The 20,501-nt window shown below is 33.5% G+C and overlaps 1 protein-coding gene across 2 annotated transcripts in view; it reads left to right on the forward strand.

Annotated features, from left to right (window-relative positions):
• Nucleotides 1-1,027: 1,027 nt before the first annotated feature.
• The window catches only part of LOC136414892 (zwei Ig domain protein zig-8-like), a 196,774-nt gene continuing 177,300 nt past the window's right edge, over nucleotides 1,028-20,501 (forward strand). For both annotated transcript variants that reach the window (XM_066399169.1, XM_066399170.1), the window contains exon 1: nucleotides 1,028-1,388. In XM_066399169.1, coding sequence (XP_066255266.1) covers nucleotides 1,331-1,388 — 58 coding nt within the window. In that variant the 5' untranslated portion in view covers nucleotides 1,028-1,330. The remainder of the gene's footprint in view (nucleotides 1,389-20,501) is intronic.

The following is a 20,501-nucleotide window of genomic DNA, read 5'->3' on the forward strand; positions in this document are numbered from 1 at the left end:
AACAACCCTCTATCGTTTTCTCACGCCTATCTTAGAAGTAATTTACGGCTAACCCCCATGTCATTCTCACATGGTATTACTTAATAATCTTAACATAAGTGAGGAATGCTCACATACATATATAATTTTGGTAACTCTAAGAGGTACAGAATTGGTTAAATGGGGAATATTTTTGGAAAATTTTATAAGAAACTCATAATTGCTTTAAAATTTGTTTTAGATTTTACTCTTTTCCAAAATTATGGAAAATTGAAATTTTTAAGTATTTATTCTCGTAGTTTTGCAACAATTTTGTCTTTCATGACTCAAAACCAAAGATAATTACTCTGTAGTTGTCAAAGTTGATTTGCAAGTGAAATGTAAAACAGTGGACATGATAGAACACTATTTCAAATTAAATAGAAATGCAACTGTAGCGGCTGCTGCGTTTTGAATATACGCTGTATAGGAAATTGCGGGGCATATTAAGTAATTAGTTAATTGTTGTAAACTGTAAATACTTTACTAAGTGTTAATAATCCATAATTCCTCCAATCTCTCTTACGGAATCAATTGCCATGTACATGAGTAAGCCACATGAATAAACTGTCTTTCATGTGGTTCTTGCTATTAAGGAAACTATTGTGCTATGACGTAACTGCTGCCGTTGCATTTGTGCTTAGTTTGAAATAAAATTTTACTATGTCAGATTTTTTTAATACACTAGAGCGGCAAAAGATCTAATAGAATCTGAAATATTAATTATTTTTTCAACATTGAAAAAACTGCCCATTTAAACGTTAGGTTAGTTCAGCTTATCTCGGGAAGTCTAAAGATTGCAATTCTGGTAATTACCATGTTATGGGATTCAACGTCCAGTAGCAAATTAGCATCTTAATATCGACTTCACCAAAGGGCAAAGATCGATAATAACAAGTCATAGGAGGGACAAGCGTTAGATGGAGCGACTCGACGCTTGAATGTGGAAAAAGAGACGGTTTTCCAGCCGTCCGATATCCCATTGCCGACGCCTCAGTTCCACGAGGAATCTCGCAGAGTGAGTTATTTTCCGTATTCACCTGCTCCAGAAACACGGAACACGCGATACCTCACGTAACCTAAAATCTGGAAAGGGTTTGCCGATATTTGAAATTTTATGTAAAAACTTCCTGGCAAAATGAAAAAATTTTTTAGTGATGGTTTGAGTTGTTCGAAGATTGTCGTTGTCATTGTTGTAAAGTAACTCAAGAAAAATTGTTTGTGCGAAATATTGTCTTGAGTGATATAGTGATACTTTAGTGATTTAAGTGAATTATTTTAACTTCTTGGGGTTTCCAGAAAAAGTTGAGAAATGTGGCGGCGACAGCAGATTCCTTTGCCTATGGCGTATCTTTTGATCTTCTCACCAGGTAAGCATCATATGTTTTTCTGATTGGGAAAAACTTCCGTAAGTAAAATGTCTCAATGCATGGAACGTTTTATCCTAATAACAAATAGTGATAACCGAAGTTCCGTTTATTCTAAGTGCCGAAAAAATTGAAAAAAGCTAAATTTTTTTAGTGTTGCCATCGATAATGCTGAATAAAATTTTGATTCTATAATGATCACCCCAAACAACCTATTTGTCTTTCTATTGCGCCAACTTTAAAACTCCTTTTTTTCAATCATTTAAAATTTATGAATTTTAGCGTTTAACGTTGCATTTTTAAGAAAATATAAGCAAGATCTTATAAAGAAAATTTCCATTTAGTGATGGGTGATGAATTTCAGATTACTCGAAGCTGAGTTATGTCTAATCATTTTTTAAAAAATATTTCAATTCATAGGGTATAAGGGCACCAGTGCAAATTGAGTCAGAATCTGAGGTTTTCTTAAAATTAGGTGAACTCAGAGAAAATGTAATTTTTATCATTGCTTAACTTTACCCGTTCTTGTTTGGAGCGATTTCAAAAAGAGAGGAATTTCCGTTTAAAACGTTATGCGTTAAGTTGCAAAATGCCATATTCATTTGAATATAGTTTTTGATATTTTCGAATAAAAAGTGCTATAGATATTTTTAAAAATGGTATTGGAAAATTTATTGAAATTACTTGTAAAATTTGTGAACCGGATTGATTTTGTGCTATTTCAAACATATGTATAAAATGTAACAAGGGACTCACAATATTAATTTCAATAAAAAAATTCTGGGTACCTCTCTATATCCCAGAGATTCAACGGAATGAAATATTTGATGTGAAGCTAGATAAATAATAAATTACTCTATATTGTTTTAATGAATTTGAGTTTTTATAAGAAAATACGACATAATAGTGCTGTGTTAAAGATAAAAATGATTAAATCCCTAATAACGGAAACTGTATAGAGATTATTCGTCCAAACTTGCGGAAATACGACAAACTCCCTTGGAAGAACTCTTAAATGGTTTATTGATTTGGCATTTGTCTAAACTAATTCTTTCTTCATTTCTTTCTACTCGCCCAGTTTTAATGGTTATGAGTGTTATGTTATATGTGAAATGTTTACATACTTTCTTATTAATGTATCATCCCCGTAGTTGTGAAAATCTTTATAATATGTGTGTAAAGTATTACATAAATTCGATTAAAAATTAATGGTTTATGTTGTGATTTTTTCAACAGGATCGTAGAGTAGCTCTCTAGATCACCAAACCTTACGCCAATGGATTAACAAAAAAATTATTGGTCTAATGATCAAAATCAGTGGAGAAATATTTCAAAATGTCTTTAATGATTTTTAACATCGTTTAAAACATTGTCAGTCTGTAGATGGGGAAGTAGCACAAAAAATGTGGAAAGTGTATAAGAAACTGGCAAGTTTGTATATGAAGGCGTATCAACTAAGGCCTTATTTCAAAGTCTAAATTAAGCTCATCATAAGTTAATGTTATTTTGGTGTTATTTGAATGTTTTTAATCAGTATGCAAACAAATTTATTTAATTTCACGTCAAACATTTTCGTCTTAACAAGTTCATTACATTGTCAAACCCATTTTCCCTTCAATTTTCGATAATTGAATTTATTGATCTCTCATTTTCGTATGCAAATCGAGAAGTCACGATTTATATTTTTAACCTGAGTGTTACTTTATAGGACGCACTTCATAATCCGGAAGTTTCTGTTCGTAAATTGAGGTGCACGGAAGTAACGGCACGGAAAATTGACTGTTTCAAACCCCTGAACGGTTCCAGAATGAAAACGAGCTAACTTAGTACAAATTCTTCTACTCTACGTCTGTTTTTGGTAATTTAAACTACTATTGTCCATTGGCAGCGCCTTGAAGCAATTTAAACTATTGATTTTATAGAAAGAATTTCACAGGGCGAGAAGCCCGAGTCAGCTTGATTTTTTAAAACTTAATTTTAACGTCGTTTCAAATAAGAAAGTTCCTTTATAATAGAATTCACTTGAGGCTAACCGTCCTCGATGCTTAATTGGAAATTTGGAGAAAATTATACATTTGTTTTGGACAGACTACTAAAATGTCTCATATTTTTAAACGATTATCTTTGATGATTTTGAGGAGGATGAACGCCAATTTTCTCTTACCGACGATTTTCTCTCAATTTTCGTAATGATTGTGCTTTAGCGGAAAATTGACTTGAAACTTTGGAAATTATATATCGAGAATTTAATTTAAGGTAAAGGTTGTTACTTTGACTGCAAGAGAGGTTGATAACACCTGCCCTTCCCAATTAAAAACTAATTTTCCTTCATTCTTTTACTCATTTGCCTGCCGATTTTTTGAACATGGAATTGCGTAAATATTTTCTTGTTCTAGAAGCAAAGAAAATTAAAATCCTTAATTTACATTTCTTACAATAGTAATGTGTAAAATAAATGGTCTGTCATGTATGTCGGAGGACCCGAAGGCGAATTGCTTCCAGAAGCCATGAGTCGCAAATTAAATACAAGAAAAAGTCACTTAATACCACTAACTTATTACTAAGAACGAATGTCACTAAGATTACACTAATTTATATTTACACGAATATTTACTGATTACCGTATATGGTGACAAATGTCTTGTGCCAATGATCTCTTTCATAAAAGGTAGACCGTATGTTAATCAAAAGGATGAGAGACGTGACAATCCGGGGCCAGACCTCTCAATCTCATCCCTCGATAATTACTATTCTCCCTTCCTGAACTTTCATTTTTTTCCTTTTTGTCCGCTGGCCCCGTTTTGTCCCCCTTGCATGTTAAACATAAGTGTGTCTCTTATTCCCGGGGTTCCTGGAAGTCATACCATAAAGAATGATAATGGATGTTTTTTGGTCGATAGAATAGCGAGAAAACCAGAACCCCGATCCTAAGGTCCTACCAATACAAAGAGTCTGTCTGCCTGTCTACTTAGGGGTATTCGCTAAATTTATGATGGCGCCGACATGTATATTATTTGGTTGGGCAAATGGAAAACTTTCTTACACATAAACCAATACTATTCGGATAAAAAATTGCATTACTTGGAAAACTAACTCTATTAACTATAATATTTTACTGTGTCTATTCTGGTATTTTGCCTATTTTACTCATTATCATTTCAGAGATCTTGTAAACATATATATATTTCCGTTGGGCTTGATTGGCCCAGTTAGGTTACCATAAGAATTGACTTTTTCTCCTCGTTTCTCGTTTTTTACATCATTTAATTTTTACCGAAGATGTTTTGCGATGTCTGTTATGAAATTGGTTCTCTTGAGGGGCAGATATTGAACTTGGTGAGCTACTTTTACCATGATCAGAAATCGTAGGTATTTTTTCCACTTTCTTGGCTTTTCAGATTTCATCAAATTTAGTTTATCAGTTGACAGTAGAATTCAGTTCAGGACAGGGTCGATTTAACTCATTTTAGATGGTTTAACCAATTTCTAGTTTTTACTGTCTTCTGTATGTCTTGCTTATCTTTTTTGATTTTTTAAGGCGCGTTCTCGAATATTCTTGCTCAGAGTGCATATGAGACCGAAACTTTGAAAAAAATCAATACTAATTTTCCAAATATATGGTGTGCGAATTTCATTCGGAAAGCCGTGCATCGAAGAAATATCACCAAAAAACATGGTCTTGTGGCCACTCCTTCAGAGGTTTTCTCACGCAACATATATTTCAAATACTGAAGCTGTAATAACATATTTAAATGTGTTTCCCACATTCGAATAACTTTTTTATTTTCTGAGGTATTGCAAATATGAGCTACAAATTTTCATTATGCGTTTCAAAGTTCCAACAGTTTATTTTTGCAGGAAAAAAGACCTTTAACTGAACGAATCTCCAGAAGAAAGGAATGAGAAACTTGATTTATATCACTAAAGCGCGCCAAGCAATATCTTACAATATGAATTAGTTATAACTTTTTATTTCGAAGCGAAACTTTTACTAAGAAGCAAATGCCTATTTTATGTCTGATAAGCATTTAAATCGGTTTCAAACAACGCTCTAATGTATCAGTTTTCAAACTTCCTGTCGATATCGATCCACTTGATTTTCCATTAAGTCAATAAGTTATTGATATCCTCACTTAAGTTTTCAAAGCGACAATGAAACAAACACCTTTTGTATTTTCTTTATTAAGTATTTTTCAATAATAGTATCCGGTATGTCATCTTCAAATTCCCTTTGCAAATGTTCGACTCGTTAGTCGACGTCATTGGAATGACGTGGAAAGTAGGTAATTGGAAATGAAAATAATAGAAAACAGAGAGAATGCTGCCACTATAGACGACACGTTAATAAAAAAGAGCTTCAATGCTTTGTGCGAAATTCTAATCTGTAAGGAGCATGGAAAATAAATGGATTATTAACATTACGCCCTGCTGGTCCTTCAGAAGCTAATATATGAAAACAAACAATCCAATTATCTTTATAATAGTCAGGTTCCAAAACAATAGTGAGTAGCCCTGTAATTAAAGTGTAGAAACGTTGAAATAGCTCAAACAAGACAGAGAGCGAAATAATTTAATTGCAAAACACAAGATCAACCATGTGTTTTGATACGGGCTCTAATAATCATCAGGAAATTAGAAGGCTCAAATTTAGAATGAGGCCTGATCGTCAGAGAACGAGATTAGAGCAGATTGGTGCAGGTGGTGCTGAGAAATAGCATTGAGTTGAGGATTGGCTGCGCCTCGGTGGGCGTTATATGGTGCCTCTGCCGAGTGACGATAATGCCCTTTAAAATCAACATCAAATTTATTTTGGTATCTCGAAGTAACAAATACTAGAAATTATATTACTTGTAGTCTATCACACCGGAATAGTTATAAGTGTTCTGGTACTACTGGAAAAAGGCACCTCGACGACACGTGTTTTTACTTATTGGTTTCATCAGGCATGTATGTTTATAAATTAAGTACATGTACATAATTCCATATATGTCAGAAGAGATTTGCGCATGCAGGTTTAGTCTAGAAAGGATTGAAGGAAAAAAAGAGGGGACCGAAGATGCTTTAAATTGTTCTCCTAAAACTGCATACATTCCGCATTTAAATAACTTTGGAACTCCGATAATTCCCGAAACCTGCCAACCTCAACTAACTCGAACTATTTATTATGTTAAATTTTCTAGATTCGTTAATACCATAGACAGTGTGCGAACCATTGAAAACTCGTAAGTAACGATCCCTTGCCATTTTACAAATGCAAACAGATTTCCAAAACGTAATTTATAAATCAGATCTATCATTTAAACGAACAAAACTGCTTTTTTATATTTCGGAAAATATTTGAATTCTTTTAAACTCAATTTATCATTCGAGTTTTATTTTATAATTTCGCCTCTGAGCATAGGCAGGGAGAACGTCATTTTAAAGCACAATATCAATCACTCCGCTGCGAATGTCAGCATTCATTATAACCGAAAGAAAATGTATATTTCTTAAAATCTCGTGGGCTATAGATGAAGCTGCTTTGTTAAGGTGCCGCTTTTTTCCTGTTCCTTGTATTGGATTTTAGTGTAAAGAGAATCCTGGAGTGTGTAAGGTAACAATAAAGCCTCAAGCCCACGAAGTGCAGAAAACGAATTGAGCTCTGAAGTGACAAGCCAATGGGGTTTAATATGGCCACCTCAGGGCTTCAGATGATTTATTTTTTCAAAGTTTTTGGAAATTGAACGGGAGTGTTTTCGTATTATGAAATTTTTACGTTAGGAGCAGCGTTGGAGTTTGTTGTGATGTATTTTTACTGAGAAGAACTATTTTAGTCCAGGTCATTGGAACGACTAATCAATCATCTACGTCTAATGAACTTGTACAAGTTAAAAATCACAGAAAGCCTCTGAATATAGTTTGCAACGGGTTTTCATATGTTATTCATAGAGTGTTAATCAAGAGGAGTAAATGTTAAAAATAAATCAATACCTAACATATCAATTTCTAATTAAAAAAGATTGTACATTTAACGAAATACGAATGAGAGGTGCTTTTCGTGCTCTTTTAGGAGGGGCATGACCTTCCTGCTTTAGCGTTGCCTAAATAAACCTATAAAAATTGTGATATCAAAATATATCCGATCGAAACCTGAGAAGCTTTTTAAGGTTTAAAAGGTTGCCAAAATGGCAAACGTGGGATATTTACTGCAAGAGTACATTTCAGGGCGACAGGAAATCGGGTGGGTATAATTCGTGTGATGCCTGGTATACGTTTGAGTAAGCTCAGGTATAAATATTTTGAAAGCATTGAAATGTCTTTTAGAATGCAAAACTAGAATTGAACCGTTTAAAAAGGAACTTGGCAATAAATGGAAGGGTATATTTTTATTTTCACGATGTACACCATACATCAACTTGCGATTAAATTGATTGTTAAAATTGCCCTTTGCATCCAGCTTATAATCGCATTTTCCAGTAGTCAAGGAACACATTTTTTAACGAATCAAGGACAGTACTATTCCCGTTGACCTCTTGATATTGAAAGTGATGCTGATTATGACGATTGTTTCCGATATATGGGAGATTCAGGAACATCCATCGATCTTCGCTACATTTCGACTGTTGCTTAAGTTAGTGAGAAGCTGTACATCACTCCTTAAACAAAGTGTTTTTTTAGAGAGGAGAATAGAATAATCTTTTTTTGGTTCGAATTAAATAAATTAACTGAACCGTTAATCGAGGTTTATTGAAAAGCTCAAAACCAATTTACCTTTTTAAATACAAGGTTATTCACGATGCTAAATATTGTAATGGGTGGAATGCTAAACCACAGTAGGCATTGTTGAATCGAAAAATATTATTAACAAAGCTTGGGCTAAGCAGTAATGGAATTTTAATGAAAAAGTATGAAAAATCATTGTGAGAATTCTAACAGAGCGGGAAGCGTTATTTCCAAATTAAATACTGTGGTACAAACATAATAAAATTTAATAATGTTAAAAACTGAGACAAAAGATAATTGTATCGACAGCATAATTTATTATATAAATTCACCACAATCCCATTTTATTGCAATTTAGTTTAAAACTGGAGGGTTTTTAATGATTGCCATAAAGTTAAAATAATGGCAAAAAAATGAAGTAAATGAAGTGAAAAATAATTAACAAATTTCTTTGAAAAAATGTCTCTTATGATTTTTCATATTTTTTATTCTTTACAATTTTTGAACAGCGTAGACATACTGCATTGATCCGTATATTTTCAAGAAAACAGAAGTAATTTGATTAATTAGACCTTAAATACAACTGAAATGGGAACAATGAAATTTTCAGTGAAATTCTAAACCAAATACCTCGTGAAGTCCTGATTTGATTTCTGTGCCTTTTAAAGACTTGGAATAGGTAGATATTTCACCTTATGGCGGGTTATGGATGATTTCTATTCAAGATTTACACTTAATACAGGGTGTTGAGTAAAACTTTTAAAATTTACGTTTCCGCGCCACTGTTAAAGAAATGATTTTCTTTTTTTTTTATCAGTGGATATGAGAAGGAGCATAATATTTCTAGGCTCTTTTAATTTTTTTCGAAATCTTCAATAACAACGGAGCTAATTCTGTATAAATGCTAAAAATTTCAAACTTAAACTTCAGGTTGAAGTTAAAAGAACGAGATGTCAGATATAACTCCCTTTCAAATATCAATTTCTTTACATCTACCCACTGTTTTTAAGCGAATCTTGAAGTTGACATTCAATAAACAGATACTGCAATAATGTTATTCCTTTGACTTCTTTTCATTTTCATTTTTTGCTCCTACCAGAGCACTTACAATATCCTTTACAAATCTTTTTAAACTGTACTCTTCAACTTGTGTCAAGTGGAAATTATCATTTCCCAGTACTTGTTAACGAGCATTATTAGAGTCATTTATTAAAATTAATTTTATTATTTGTCAATTACCTTCCGTTGAGCTACATATTAATAGTACCATAAATATCAGCACAATATAATGATAATTCGTTTGACGTAGCACATGAGCAGATTTATTGGCAAATCCTGCTTTTGATATAAATTTCAGATATGCGTTAATCGGTATCAATTTAAACTGAAGATCTGCTCATCAGCAATATTTTTTGCCGCTTTACATTTTTTAAACATAAAAAAAGTCGAACAGACATGGGGAGAAAGAATCTGAGACTGGCCAATTTTTTGCAGATTTAACCTGAAGTTGTCCCTTTCGTAATTCGTTAGCAGAAAGGGTAATTCGAGATTCGCAGGCGAAAAACCTGAACTGAAGATAAATAATCCAAAGAGGGCTCCCTAGTCAGTGATAAGCAAGCTTTTAATAGGAGCAGAGCAAGTGAACCTGAGTTCTTTCAGAAGGATTAATATAATATAATAAGACTTCATTTGTTATGTTAAAGGTGCAATAAATCATGTGCGAGCGAAACTTCTTTATGGGGAACGCTTTCAATATATTTGCGGACATCATCTATAGGAGGATGTTGATGGAATTATAATATTCTTTAACATATTTCTTTAGAGAATCACTTTGAGTTTCCTTAACACCCCCAACAAATCATTAAATTAGTTTCATTTACAATGTACTTAAGAGGCATTAGAACGCGATCCTTTCAAATTTAACATCGAAACGCAGGAAGGAAGCAATAACAAATCAAGGTATAAATATTTACGTTTAGAGGGTCATTATAATGCAGACAATGAAATATCTGTCAATGAGTAAGTGAGGAACGGTACTGGAAAGATTTTTTGGGAGATTTATACCGAATTTATGAGGTACTTAGAGTAAGGTAAAGCTAAGTATAATTTAAGTTGCCATTAAATCGCTGTTCCCTTCTCAGTCGTTTATTTTGACGATCACTTTTCGTTTTATTGAGATGATGTTTAAGCCAAAATCTTTTTTTAAAAGGTTTAGTTTAGATTCCATTTTTTTGCGATATAAAAGCCAGAACAGATAACTAATTTTAGGGAATTAACGGTTAAATGATAAAGCTGATTTAATAATGACTGATAATTTAAGAATCTTATTTCGGCAGATTTTTTAAAGAGTTTTTGATCACTAACCTGAATTAATGCAAAATTTGTGCTAAACCTAAAAGATCATTATTTTTGTAAGCGCAGGTCCCAATCATTCTTTCCACAAAAGGAAGCTCTAAATGATTTTACCCTTGTGCGTCAATACCTTTCTATTTAAAATTGTTATTTTTGGAATAAATATAATTTAGAGGTGTTAAAACAATATGCTTGATGTTTTGAGGCGCTTTTTTCATGCATTGGAAAAATCTGAGCTAAAACGAGCAACAAAATATACTATTACAACTCGGTGGAGAACCAAGGCAATTCGAGTGGTTTAATTAGGGATTTTCACTGCACAAAATTTAACCACCAAGCATGCTGTTACCATATTTCCTCATTGGAGGTCTGAGCATGAATGTAAAAAAAAAATCCTATTTCCCTGTTGCGAAATACTTTTACGTGCGCCCAGTATGCACGTTTAAGGAGTGTGTGAATAAATCTTCGGTTTCACTCTTGTAACGTTAGCTACGCATAGATAAATTAAACAGGCATGTAAAGTAACGTAAAACGGAAAATGTAGGTAACGTGTAATTTTCCAGTCTTTTACATGTAAATCGAAGATAAATAAAGGTAGCTTAAGGTATAGAGAATACGGCAAAAAGAAATGAACTGCATTTGCAGCGTTTTAAAATAACTAGAGGTAACATATTTACGGAAACTAAACCCTACAGTTGATGGTTCTTGACCCTTTTTTAAAGTCCTTACTTAATTAACGGCACAGCGCGGCGTAAGCGTAAAACAAGGGGGTTCCCACCCCTTTTATAACCCGTACTGAAGCTTATTCAGTGTTATATTGAGCACTTACATTTAGAAATGCTTGAAACCAAATTAATTCGAATTTTATTGTGCAAAAAGGCAAGTGAAATTTGAAAGCGATTCAGGGATAATAATTTTGGCAGATGGCTCTTATGGCTTTCCACTCCATCCTCAACCAGTTTCTTATGTTTTCTATGACTTTTCTTATTTTCTGCCACTCGTTCATCTGACTCTACATTCTGTTACTCTTCATCTACATTGGCACCACATGGAAATGAAGTGTGGTGGTTTGCCAATTAACTCTACCTTATTGTAACGCCAAATCTTCAACCCTTGAACTACAAACTCCAGAACTAAATATCTTTTATTTTTGGTATCAACGATTGAACACTCTATTTCTACCATGTGGTGTCACCTGCACTAAAGCTTATTTCGACTAAATTTTGACCGCCGCATTTGAGGGGTCATTATCACATTTTCTAATCGAAATGCTCAATAACGTCGCTGAATTTTAATTACATATGTGGATTACCTAGTCTTGGAGCTCAGCGGCAATTACGTGATTATTTCGGTCAGTAAGCTTGGATCGTTTACCATCAGACCATAATAAACACGCTTTACTAGAGCTCTGTAATAACGATAACTAATTTAACATAATTGATATCGAAATTGATATTCCTCTATAAACTACTATATTTCTTAAACCTATTATCCAGTCTATTTCAACGGCATTATTTGTGTAATATTTTCTGCTTCCTAGTCCAAAGTTTTTCAAGGGAGAAAGGAAAATGACAAATGAACTCGATAGCCAACACACATTCCCCTCTATCTTCATTTTTTATTTTTCTATAAAGGCATATAATGTTAACTTGAAAATACTTGCTTTATTTCTTATTCACAATAAGAATATTCGAGTAAGATGGGATAATGGAAGATTGGTCACAAGAAGGATTATTGAAAAAATTATTGAGGGTAGCCGATTAAAATTTGCTTTGAAGACTTGAAGGTTGTTTTGCGGTAAATTTAGGAATATGGCCACGTTCTGGTTTACAAAAAATCATAAAGACAAGATGTTTTGGGCTAAATTAAAAAATATTCTCTTTTTATGATCTAGAAGAAACAGTATAAACAAAAATAAAATGGCCTCTCTCGCCTCGACTCGAGCAAAAGAATTTTACTTCCCTATTTTGTCACATTTACATTTTATTTCTCATAAATTCAAATTGAAAACAATCTCCCAACGAATTTTGTCACCCGTTATTAGCTCTGATTTATTTTACTTTTCGCTTAATTGGAAGATTTATTTCAAATTGCACAAAAACCTGCAGAGAGGCAATTTTAATCTCCATTGTAATAAAAATAATATATTTCGAAAAGTGTCCCATTAACCTGATTGCATGGAGAGTGTTTTGCACTGTGGGAGTCAACAGCTAATAAAAAACCGAAACCCTCAAATTACTTACTTATTTACAATTCGGTTACGCCGGCAGGAAAAATGCCAAAAACGCTCATCTACATTGCCATGAGACTGACGTTAGAAATCTGCATCTAATCAGAACTTACTCATATATCTAGCAAATATTATAAATCGATCACTTGATTAATAAGAATAAATTATTTTGTTCATTTATCTGGTTACAAATTAATAATTAATCATCTCGCTGAAAAGCAGAAGCTCTATTGCTCGGAAAACACTTATTAATTATTTTCTAATGGAAAGTCTGTTTGAAGCAAAGGGGTCAAGGTAATCTTAGCCTTAATTAGCAAACCGGAAAAGCTTCACACTTTTCTTCATCATGTGGAAACTTTGTGAACTTCAGATTTCCTCTTTAAATCTACTTTGAAGGAATAATAAATTAGATAGGTATATTCTGTGTTAACAACCCTTATTAAATTTCCCTGATAATTTTAAAGGGTACAGTATTGATATACACTAACAAAAGATAGTTCCTCTACATGAAAATGCTATACGCTATACAAAGAACTAGAAAATGCATAGCTTCTTGCTCCCAAGAAAGGCTTAACGTTTAGACGATAAAGAAAATGGACATAATACTGTATAACGATTCCAAGATAAATAGTTTTGTGGTTAGCAGAATACATGAAAAAACTTTGTATCTAAGAAATTTTGCGTTTAAAATTTACGTGAAGACATTGAATAGAATTGTCTTAAAGAGAAGTCTGCATCAGGCTGTTAGTGACAAGCTATGCACCTATGTTAATGTAAACGCAACAATAAAGGAAGAAGCCGACTGATGGAAGCGAGAATTTTCGTGAAAAATTTGCCGAAATCCTGCTAAACTTCAACTAAATAGAAAAGATAGAAAATTACTAAAATGACACGGTCAGGTAGTGCCACATAGATATCAACTTCCTGCACTTTTCAAAAATACCTGGAGAGGCAGAAGTTAGTTGTACGCGAGACTTTGGAGTTTTTGGGAATGACAAATATACATCATCAGGTGAACAAAACCTTGGAGGACCTCGACGGAATTTGCCCTGAAGTTTTCGATAGAGGGTCATAAAACTAAACTGCTGAGGTGGAGCAGCCGTTAGTGAAGAGGCAATTTGCTCTGGCATAGAATCCAGAGGTCCAGACAAGATTAGTTCAGGTTTTAAGACAGAAAAACTATTTGGAATGTCAATTGACTTTTACTACGATTGAGTGTCACGTGAAGTAGAAATATAAACTTATTGGCAATATTTGGAGTGACTTCATAAGGACAAACAAAAGGTTTCAGTAAAAAAAAAGGATAAGAAAAAAGAGGATAGTTAAGAACACGTACCTGTACCTTGCATGCTAAATAGTAAAGCGACCTGGGATTTGAATGATCGATTTAACGTATATTTAATTGTTTATTTGTCAAAATATCCATTTTTGTCCTTCAGGTGAAATTTAAAATAAAGAAATGTTAACACCTTTTTGATCCCCGACCATGGTGTTTCGTCGGAAATACTTGAACGGGAATACTGGAATTTCCGGACCTTTGAAATTTCAAAAGGTACTGTGTGAATTTTTAAGGGGTTTTTAAGCGACGGCTAGTTTTTAAACAGTGGAAACAGAGCAGAGTCATAGATTCTTTTATTAAGTTCAGGAATTTAAAACGTCTATTATTATTTTAAACGCTTTAATAACCTAATTATTACTTTAGGGCAGCAGTGGGAGAGGTGGGGTTTTAGACGACCGATCGGTCAAATACGCCAAGTTTAAAAGAGTTCCTTATCAAACCACCATCGGCATACCTAATGGCTTGATATGGCTTTCTCTTACAACTTTAAACAAAGTAGTTCAAACCGTTTTGAACTACCATCGTTCAAAGCACCATATGAGACGCAAAACGGTTGAACAGTTTTGAATACGAATATACCAAGTTCCTAACTAAACCACTGGGGGACTAGGATATATAGCGTGTTACAGTTTTGTATAATAATTTCGATAAGCTTCTACTCATCGTTCGCTCAACTGGGTCTGACTCTTACTTGTTAAAAACGGAGCGTCACGGTAAAGAACCATAAATTGCTTTTTTGTTCCTCTCGTCTTTCTTTTTCTCATTTAGCAGTACATCGCAATGTTTGGTAACGCAATTCAATTAACTATCTCAAACTATACTTAAAATATTCATAGTTCTCCCGATCATATATTATCATGTTTTCCAACATTCCCACTTTTAAATTATGTTACCATCAAGCTCCATATATCTTGAGTTGAGCTTAAAAGCGCAGAGCTTTAACTTTTCATGCCCGTGACACTTTTGATTTTGAATTTGGATGAGATGAAATTCCCCGGTGTGTAGTTCTTGTAATTCACAGATGCCGGTTTATCAAATATAAAGAGAAATTTGTTTTTGTCGTTTAAAATGTATCCACATGCTGCTTACATGTCCGCAATACTTAGTGTTTCCCTTTCATCACTTGATTGTGTAATTTTTAGAGTCCGTTCTGGATAAGGTTATGCGCTATATTTGTCTCCTTGTCTACTATGGGCAAATACCCCTTGAAATTGTATAATAACTCGAGATGTGCAACCTATTAATATTATCACTCTAATTAGCTCTTTGATGTTTCCCACCTGATAAATTATAATGTCACTTAAAAATGATATACTTTTTAACACGTTAACCACCCACCGTACATTTGAATTTTTAGTCAATGAGGCCCAAAACGAAACTTTGTTTTAAAATGATTTTTTAATTACATTACTGTCATATATATTTGACTTTTATTATAAAAATGCCAAAAATCAGTAACATGAAACCCAGCGTATGGGTTTCGGAGCCGATTTGACAGAAAAAATGAAACCCATGGTTTGGGCTTCGTGGTGGTTAACGTGTTAAAGAATAAAAAGGCTCAGTTGGATGTTGGCACCTGTTTCAACTTTCCATATCGTCAGATCATTATTGTTAAATACCTATGTAGGTTAACGATCGAAGATATTTTCATTCTCTTGAACGATTTGCACTACATTTACAATACATTAATTACTTAAGTTTGTGTCTGGCAGGTATATCCAGTTCCAATAACTAATTTTCTAGGCATCTACCTGGGTGGTCAGAGCGTTAGCTTAACAATATACATGTGTGAACACCACATATTTTTGTTGAACTCACTGTCATTATCCCAAGGTTTTTCTAGAAATTAGATCTAGTGAAGAAAATCCTCTAAGGTGGTTTAGCTGGGTTCAACGATGCAGTGCCCAAATAAGTTGAGAAAAAAATAGAAAAGTTTGTTTAAAATTTCAGTTTTTTTAGTACTTCCGAAAGTCATCGAAAATTTTCAAATTTTAGAATCACAGAAATCCTCATAGTTAAGGTCCAGAAACGTACATAAATCATTCTGAATATATATTAACCACTACTGTAACAATATAAACTGCATCTATGTATTTACCCTCTTAGCTCGGAGCTGAATGAAGTTTCGAATTTAGGTTGCAAAAATATTCTCCGGAGAGAAAATTGAACAGAAAAAGTGCAATAAAATTTAATTTGACACGTTTAAGACACCGAGGGGAAAACCCTTATACCATTTTTATTGCGTTATGCTCAAACCATTGGTCAGAATTTAAATAAAATGTCTCCCAAGGCTGTCTTTTATTTACCTTTGTCAATACGAACTTAGGACTGGGGCGAATTTGGAATCGCGCTTTAAAAATGGAAATCGACTCGAGATTCTTTATTGAGTTTAATAGGTCTAGTTGCTCGTTTTATTCCTGCTATTTTAATAAAATAACTATTTTGCCAGAGTTTAATAGGAAGACAAAGCTTTATTCTGAACCGAGTACTTTTCGCCCCGTAGCAACAAATCATTTTTCAAACGAAAATCAGTCCATGACATGTTCAACCCGTAGCTACCTGCATGAACTTTTATTCTGATATTTTCGACTTGCATTAAAATAATGTACAGGCATATCACGAAAAGTAGCAATTTCATTTTATGGCTCAGTGAGGTGCTTTTCAGGCGCATTTAATTTCTCTATAGCTGGCTTGCGATAAATGCTTGTGAGTGATTTTAAAAGTTTCGCCTGAGTGTTGCCTCTTAAGTGAATTTTTACGGAAATCGATAGCTGTGCATGCTAAACTAACACTTCTAACATATTTAGTATTTCATTAATCTTTTCCTGTAAATTTCTCCATGCAAGACTTAAAATTATAGTCACTTGAGGTCAATGATTATACGTATGCACTGCGGTTTTAGATTGCTGCCTTAGTTAACCAATGAAGACCAGAACATCGTCCAATGTAGCCTTTAAACTTAGAGAGAGACAGCTTGAAAGCTTCGAATTAATATATCTGAGGAACTAAACTGACACTTTTAATGTTTTTAATATTTAACTAGTTCGTAACCCGCAAAGTTCTCGGTAAACTACTAAAAATATCATCACTTGAAGTCCGCCAATTGCACTTCTAAACTTTTAAGAAGCCACATACCTGACTCCGCTCTTTTAACCAGATAATAGAGGTCATGAAATTTTCTAACGGTAATATAGTTGTCATCATATCCGTGCATAGTATACCGGGTGATGCTAGAATTATTAGTCAAGCGATTATTTCCGTATAAAAATCATGTTTATTTCTTGTAAATTTTAGGGGCAAAAATAGTTTATTTCTCAAAAATAATCGTAATTTTCGAGAAAAAGATCCCTGAATTTGCCATATCATCGATAATACGTGGAGATATCCCAACACAAAGGAACATCGATCGACTCGGATATCATAGATTACTATTATTTTAGGTTTTCTAACAACCGACATTAAAATAAAGTCCAAGCCGTCACGGAAAAATGAAAAGTTGTTTTTCACAGACATTTATCTCCATAACTTCTAATGGAAACCTTTATTTTGTTGCTAGCAGTTGGGATTCTTACTAACTTTAACTTTCAAATATGTTAGAAATTTAAAATTTATTTTGCTGCAATAAAACTGGACATAAAAGTAAGCACCTACGCCTTTTTCAATAAACTGTCGCTGTGATATAGTTGACAATACATACATTAAGCCATCCATTAAAAACATTGAGCCGAAGTTTATCCATGGCGAAGATATAATGGATACAATGAAATTTTAAATTTTGATTGCTTGTTCTTGATTAATTGAAAACGAAACCCATTTAATACATTATTTGTGGGTACCAAGTTAGTAATGACCGAGTCATCCTTGGTATATCCTGGTGCCATCGTCTAGAACATACTAGAACTGCCTCATTCGTGATAGTATAGGACCCTCCTTTTGGAAACACTTTCGCACCCACCACGCCCTTTATGTGCCCAATTGAATTTTAATTTGCCTAAAACTTTAATTTATATTTTTCCCCATTCGTTACCGTTTTCGAGTTGAGAATAGTGAAAAAATAGTAAAGTGAGTAACTCGGTCGACACTGGATTTCCTGGTGCTGTCGAGGCTGCCGGCACTTTAGCACAAGAAACCAAAATACGCTTGAACTTAATTTGATAGATCAATAGTACCCCTCCAAAAATAATATGCCAATATAACATAAGTTATGATTCTCTATTCATTGCCAATTAATTTTTCTTAATAACGCGATTTTTATATCGTCGCTCTCTATTCCTATCTTATTAACTTTAGGGCTAAATGTACTTGATTTCTGAAATTATTACTAATTATAGAGAGGAAATGTCAACTGATTCGTTTAAGATATGTATATTTTTACCATTGCACTGAATAAACTCGTGTCACGTTTTACAAGTGAAAATTTAACGGGGACTGTCATTAAAAGATGTATCAGTTTCCCTGACGTTCCACTTTTACTGAGACGAATATTTAAAAGGTTTTTCTGATTTGTCACACGTGATGAGGCTAAGTAAACGCCTGATATCCGTTTCAAAAGTAAGCAGAAAATGGAATCTCTTTCTGAAACTCTAATGTCTACATCAAATATTTGAAACCGACCATACGGTTTTAACTGATTTTTGCAGAATCTAATTGAAATAGGATTGAAGAGGAAACGCTTATATTTATGTTGTAAGGGGAAACTTGTTAGATGGTTAATTTTAATGTAAAGACAGCGTAACATACAGAGTTAGTAATAATGTAAACTCTGCATTTTCGAATTCCATATCCTTCGTCTGACTGACCAAACATGTGCGAACTTTCTAGAGTTTATCGTTGAGAAGTTCTTTGTTAATATCTCTTTATCAAAACCTAACAAGATTGTTTGGTGCAATGGTAGCCAGAGTCCAAAAAAGAGCGTATAAGTTGATTTTTGCGCAACAGCATTCTTCTGAATTACCATTAAAATTTTTAAATTGTTGCTTTCTCCATTTCCTTACAATTCAATCACTCTATTACAGTATATTAACTATCCTGTCGACAGTTATCTTCCTCCTCAATATTTTCTAAGCCAGATATAATTTTCCGACTTGTTTGTCTTCGATATAAAAAATAAAAGTTAAGATACTCTATAGTTCATATACTGAAAAAGAAATACAGAAATTGCACCGAAAGGCTATCACACTTTGCTCTTAACCCGCAAGAGCTCATTAATTTTGATCTAATTCCTGCTGAAATTGAAGTAAAAGTATGTTGTTTATTTTAAATGTTTTCACCTGCTTAGCGGTCGGCGTAATACTTCTCGCAACAAAATTTTCTAATGAACCAAAAAGAACTTTCCCCTCTCATTATTCAATATTATCGTATCCCCTGGGCTTGTACCTCAATTTTATGTCTGCTGAACTTAAGTAGAGGAGTTTCGTCCGTGATCACAGAGCACAGATTATAATTTTAAGATCAATAAGGAAGTTGGCCTAGTTGGCATAAACTCTTTAAAACATTAGAGTTTGAAGTTTGGGATATTAAGCCAAATTGCAGATAATATTTATATAGTGCTTTGTCTGAGGACGAACGTCATTCGCGACACTTTACATTTTCCTACATCACTAATTGAGCCGTAAGCCATTATAGATGTTGAAAATATTATTGGCACATTATTATAATTATTTGTAGCAAACATGGATGAGTCGTAAATAGGCAACGAGCGTATGCTAATGACTGGAAGTTTAATTGCGTTTTTACCTCCTAAATGCCAAAAATTTATTTTAATAAATTTGCGAATTGACGCCGCCAATGATAATGGTTGAAAACATGGAGACTCACAATGGATTGAGAAATATAAAAACGGATATAAATTACAATACTTAGCGCACAATGTTATTCAAGTATCTGGATGACAGCTATAAAACATGCCTAAAGGGGTGTCTAAGACCCTCGAAAAAATCCAATAAAGTATACGCCTATCTTGTTCAATAGCAACGCAAGAAATAACGTCAAGCTTTGTCAGATTTATTTCAATAGGATTTTAATTGAAAAATTTCCGCGAGACCTTTTAATATCTGTGAATACTTCATGAAATTACTTTTAAGTGCCACTGTGCCATTATCTTTATATAAACGTCAGCCTCAACTATCCTCTTAAAATGAGATCTCAAGGTATCCATTGAGATGCTTTGAGCTATTAAAATGACTCTATTATTAGATTTCAACGATGGCAATAATTAAGAAATTGTAAACGCTTATTGATTGAGTTCTATTAAAAATTGTTCCATTTGGGATGGCATCAAGGAAGTGGCAAAAATCGGCTATGTTGTACCTATGTCTTCGATAGATAAAATTATGATGGAAGGCTTTGTAATCAAGGCAATTTGTCAGATGTAATAAATATATTTTTACACGCAGCTATCAGCCTTATCTAGAAAATTTACGAATTCCCGCGAATTTTCTGGAATTTTACGGAATCTTTTAGACACATCTTTGTTGTGAGCTCCTCACTTTAT

This window comes from Euwallacea similis, chromosome 18 (assembly GCF_039881205.1).
Source record: "Euwallacea similis isolate ESF13 chromosome 18, ESF131.1, whole genome shotgun sequence".
Classification (NCBI taxonomy): domain Eukaryota; kingdom Metazoa; phylum Arthropoda; class Insecta; order Coleoptera; family Curculionidae; genus Euwallacea; species Euwallacea similis.